The 5,515-nt window shown below is 38.1% G+C and overlaps 1 protein-coding gene across 1 annotated transcript; it reads right to left on the bottom strand.

The window, feature by feature from the left end:
* Window positions 1–806: 806 nt before the first annotated feature.
* LOC122075090 (zinc finger CCCH domain-containing protein 56-like) lies at window positions 807–3,973 on the bottom strand. Its single transcript, XM_042639988.1, has 2 exons — window positions 2,481–3,973; window positions 807–1,474 (listed from the first exon to the last, which is right to left on the bottom strand). The coding sequence occupies exons 1-2, from the start codon at window positions 3,259–3,261 to the stop codon at window positions 1,188–1,190; spliced, it is 1,068 nt and encodes a 355-aa protein (XP_042495922.1). The 5' UTR covers window positions 3,262–3,973; the 3' UTR covers window positions 807–1,187.
* Between the last annotated feature and the right edge of the window lie 1,542 nt (window positions 3,974–5,515).

Below are 5,515 nucleotides of genomic sequence, written 5' to 3'. Positions count from 1 at the left end.
AGTTCTTCCATGGCATGGTTCAAGTGAAGACATGTTTTTTTATGCAATACAGCAATACATTGCACAATACATGCATCCCTACATTGAGAACATATGAATAAGAGGATGTTTAGGATGGCTATGTGCAGTTTATCATCGAATGGATCCTCTGTTTGTATAGAAGAAGTGACATATAGCTTCTCAGTAGTGTGATTACTGAGTAGCAAGTTGAAGGAAGAGGTGAGTGTCCAAATAAAACAATCAATTGTCTGAAAGAGGCCTAGATATATTAATGTGTGTCAAGTAGGTAACCTGAAGCACCCAGAGCAGGTTTGGAGGAGAAAAAATATGGCTAAAACTTTCAATGACATTATTTTTTGAGGCCGAAACTTCCAATGACAGTTTGACATGCAATGAATGGATTTAAAATCATTTGAATGTTGCTCATCCTGCAATCGTGATTCAAAGGGGTCTACCTTTAAATAAAGAATAGAACAACAGATTAGGAAACATATGATAAATTCTGTAGAACAGTGGGAGAGACGAGGGAAAGAAGTTCTGATTTTATTTACAGTGGAGAATTTATAATTTTCTGCCACTGCATAAGAACGTATTACCAAGGACACTCTTGTTCGTGTTAAGTCATTTTCACCCCCCCTTTTTTGTGTGTGGGTGGGGGGGGGGGGGGTGGGACAGAACATTATTTGATCATCTAAAATTTCTCAAAATGAACAATAAAATAATAGTAACATATGTGAATGTGCTTCCAGTTTGAGTCAAGGTATCAGAAGCCAAAACACGATGAAATTTCATATAAGCAGAGAAAAGATACTAAAGAGATCAGAGATCTATTACTGGTAAAATTCACTCGTAGTCGTAGTACAGCAATGAAGATGTTGGGTCAAAAAAACTAGGGCAATATGGCATTTCAACTGTGATTAATAAAGACATCAGGTTACAAGGGTGATTGCAGCTCCAAATTTTCTGATCCTGAAAGTTGAAGTCTTACAGCAACTAGACAATTGAAGGTAAGACAAGAACTCAAATGATACTACATAGACGACAACAATGTATCCTCAAACCAGAACTAGAGCTGCGGAGCTCATTAGGTTGGAGTGTTGGACGATTCAAACCATAACTTTCAGTCCACATCAATTAGTCCAAAAAATATTCTGTGCAATTGCCAATTCCTCGAGCATTTTTTCCAACTATCGAGCTGGTTCCCCCTCATAATCATCAATCCAATCACCATATATCCTGCTGATCTTGTCGGGGCCCTTCCATTTCTGAAGAGGTCTCTGCCCTTGCCTCTGGCTTAACGCCAAAGACCTCTGTGATGGAACTGCCATGTGATAAACATCAGAATGAGTAATTGATGCAGCTACTGCAGTATCCGTCTGGATCTTTGAGGACAGTCCGACTTGCTTCGAGTCAGGAGGGGCTGTAGAGTCTCTACCTTCCGTATCCACAAGTCCTCCACCATATCTGTGCAACTCTGTTTCAAAACATTGAATTGTCATATAAAAAATACAGTCAAACCAATTGTACATTTTGTCTTACAAAGAGGTTTCCCTTTTCATAAACTTCTTCAGTTGTTTATCTTGACTTCAAATAATTATTAGAATGACCTCTTCCCCAGTTAAATTGCAAGTGTTGAGCAAACTGTTTCAATATCTGGTTTCCCTTAGAAACTGGTATACAATCCATCAATTTGCAAGGTTCTCTTTCCGCTAGAATTAGGTAGCTATGCTATGCTGCATAGCAGCTATATACAGCCACTAGCCAATCTACCTGGACAGCTCACCTCTTCAACAGGTTATAGCCACAAAAAATAAAATCAACCCAATAATCATGAAGTCCAAAGAATGTGCCTGCTTCAACAGTAATCAAATCATATATAAGAAAAATGTCATTTCAAAAAGCACAAGATCAGTTAAGATTATGGCAATAGCCCACACAAAAGATGGGCAGTCCAGGATTCAGAGCAGGAAGTCATAATAAGTGTATATTATGTTGACCGACCCAGGTGCATTGACTTCAACTAAATTTTTTCTGAGCTAATTTGTCATTTTTTTTTTTTGGGAGGGGGTGTTGGGGTAGGGGTGGTCACTACTGCAGTATTGCTGAAAAAGTATCCCTCCCAAGGGAAGCAATAACCAAGTCTAAGCCCTTGAAATGTGGCTATAAGAAAATGGGAACTTTATCTTTTTTCTAATGATAGTTGAGATAAGTAGGACAGAGCTGACATGGTAAGTGTTTCCCTGGTTGCTCTTCCATAACACCAGAAGATTAAGCAATGTTTTTTTTTTTTTTTTGACATGGACGGATAGATTACATATTCATTTTAAGCAAACATCCGCAGGCTAATTAATTAACAACCTCAACTGTCTAATGAAACAAAAAACGTTTATGGAAGATCAACATGTCAAATTCTCTTCTCAAGTAAAGAATTCATTCAAACAAGTGAAATAGAAAAAGCAAATTAGTAGATAAGATCATACCGCTTAAGCCATGAGCAAAGTGGCACTTGCTTCCAAATGGGCAGTACCCAGTCATCTCCCACTTGTTACAGATCCTAGTTTTCCAATTCGAAGGCTTCTGGTTTGCTCCATTCCCATTGTTACCATACCCACTACCAACAGTTGGACCCAAACTGATGGCCACACTCTCCCGAGCTTTAGACTGCTCATCATGGAGGAAAGTGCAATTATCTCCATAGGGGCACCCCTCATCAGTGTAGAACTTCTTACAATGCCTCCCTTTATAAGACCTCTGAGTCTCTCCGCTCCCAACAGAAACAATAGTTGGAATCTGGTGTTCTTCCCTGGGCTCTGAGGATACACCTCGCTCCTCCTCCTGGGCTGCAACAATTTCCTGCCAATTGGGAGGAGGCTTACGAAGCTCTTCAATCCCATGAGCAAAGTTGCAATTAGTGATGTAGGGGCAAGTCCCTGCACGAAACTTGCAGCAGAGTTTAGTCTTGAAGAACATCTTCCCAATCGCTTTGGATCGATCACGGTCTCTGCTTAAACCACTTCCTTGGGAATCTCCTCTGGATTTCTTATTCGGAGGTTCGCTCCCAGATCGAGTTTGAGACTGTCTCCCATCATAATTCGAGTTCGAAGGAGTGTCAGCAGAGGCATCTCCCGTCCACGCTCCGTAATCCTCCTCCGTAGCCCAAATTGCTTGGTCACCCAACCCAGGAATCCAATTATCTCCTCCACCACCACCGATGCCACGGGTTTCAGGGATTATCTGCCCAAAATCTCCACCGTAATCCATGACAAGAGGAAAACCCACCAGCCGAATTTATTTAGTTTCAGAAAAAGAAGGAAATTTTTTGACCAGAAACAAAGGACTCAGCCTCGAAACCCAAAAACTGAAATGAATTCAAACAATGGGAATATAAGGAGATAAGCAGATTTATGAAACCCTGGATTCGTCAATTCAAGTAAATTCCCAAATGGGTCCTTCTTGCACACCTTAACGTCCCTAATTAACTCAATACAAAACAGGTTGAACTATAATTTTTGCCAAAATAATAATCTCATAAGCAAGAAAAACAACAAGAGCTTCTCAAACGGGGTAAGATCCTTCGAATCTACTATATTACACGAAAGATCTCCAATTTATTCTCTTACACTAAGTTTACAACAAAAAAATTCCGCCAAAAACAAGCAGAGTAGATAAAAGTAGAGAAAAAAGAAAATCGCAGAGCTAGAACCCAAAAGAAAATTCGGGATCGAATAGAAACAAAGTGGTAGAGAGTCGCATACTAACAAATAAGAGTTTCGAGAGATTTGAGCAGTAATGAAGGATTTGATTGAGACTTGAGAAGGAATAAACGAAGACTCTCTGTAAGGGCGGAGAGTGAGAGAGAGAAGAAGCCTGTGTTGCCCATTAGAGATGACAACAAGAAAGGTAAAGAGAGTTTCTATCTGGTGTCTGTCTTCCCTCTTGCCAAGAAGGAGAAGATAAAAAAAAATGTTTTTATTTTTATTTTAACCCTCTCAAGGAATGTGGCCAGGCGTTCCCATGTGTCTATTTTCAATCATGTGAAAAGATACATGTAACTCTTGTTTTGTTAAAAAAAGAGAAAAAAAAAAAAGTATAGGCAAAAGCATGCTTCAAAAACATATTTTTCATGTATCCTCTTATCAACCGCATTGTTTCATAACATTTCTTTTCAATGAGAAAATGATGTTACCTCTTATCAATCGCACTGTTTGATAACATTTCTTTTTTTCTGTGTCTAGAAACAACAAAAACATATTTTTCATGTTTCTAGAATAAAAACAGAATTTTTGGTGTTTAATAAACTTGTTTCTCAAAATATTTTTGTACAGACATAATACCACTAAAAAACCCAATATTATGATTGGATGCCCAAACGGGGGAGATGGTTCCATTGCTTCTTTTTAGGTTTAAATAGTTGAAAGATTTATCGGGTACAATAGCCTTTTTTATTCTCTCAAATTCGTTTCTGGAAACGACGAAACAATTATGATTTGTTTCGTCCAAGTCGTTTCTAGAATTGAAATATGCATAAATTTTGATTTATGTTTCTAAAAACAGGTGAAACGAAACAATTTTATCAAATACTTTTTAAGTTGTTCTTCTTTTCTGGGAACAAAAAAACGTAGAAATGACAGAAACAGAACGTTGTCATACGATGCCTAAGTGTACCTTACGTCCACACACATGGAAAGTGAAATCGTTGTAAAAAGATGCCTATGACCCAACTTTACTTTCAGAGTACACTAAGAGATAGTATTCTTTTACCCTTTTTTTTTTTTTTCTAAGTGGTTAATTTTCTGTTTGGAAACAATGGTCTACATCAATGCTCCCTATGTGTATGTATGTGTGTGATGAATACACTATATGATTCATATAAGGGGCTATAATGAAGAGCAAACAACTTTTTTGATAGTAAGAAAGATGCTAGTAGTTGCATGACTTAGGTGTTAGAGATTCAAAATCCTAGAATCATTTGAATTACCTATAGTGTATAGAATACAAGAATGAATAATGGAAAGAAATCAATCACATACCCGTTGAGCGTGAATAAAGTCCCTAAATCAAGGTTGACGCTTGTACCACGAATTATGATGAAGAACCACGCAATATGGGTCCTTCTACTGAGATCTTCTGCAGCCTCTTACTATGGGATCTTCTCTCTGTCTCTACACTAGCTTTGTGAGAAAGCAGTGCTCCCAAAATATTATTATGAAAGTAATAGCTGCAGGGACCGTCAGTATTCTATATATAATAGAATTCCTAAACCCTAATCCATTCCCACAATAGAATAGGGCAAGAAGTTTCCTAATTAGAGTGGTCCTTATTCTCTTGGGCCCAATGGGTCAATCAATATCAGTTAAGCCCACATAAGAGTCCTAACAATCTCCCACTTGGGCTACACTGATACTGATGTCTTCCCATTGACATCTGGCCAAATAATCCCAAGATTGAATACCACTCAAAACAAACTTTGATCCAATCAATAATCTCCATTGTTGAACAATAGTAGAAAATACAC

Source organism: Macadamia integrifolia, chromosome 4 (genome assembly GCF_013358625.1).
Source record: "Macadamia integrifolia cultivar HAES 741 chromosome 4, SCU_Mint_v3, whole genome shotgun sequence".
NCBI classification, from domain to species: Eukaryota; Viridiplantae; Streptophyta; class Magnoliopsida; order Proteales; family Proteaceae; genus Macadamia; species Macadamia integrifolia.
This window is presented reverse-complemented; position numbering and strand designations above follow the sequence as displayed.

Coding starts and splice junctions, on each gene's coding strand:
- LOC122075090 (XM_042639988.1), bottom strand. CDS start 3,261: ATGGATTACGGTGGAGATTTTGGGCAGATAATCCCTGAAACCCGTGGC. Junction 1,475..2,480: donor CTTTGCTCATGGCTTAAGCG/GTATGATCTTAT, acceptor GTTTTGAAACAG/AGTTGCACAGATATGGTGGA.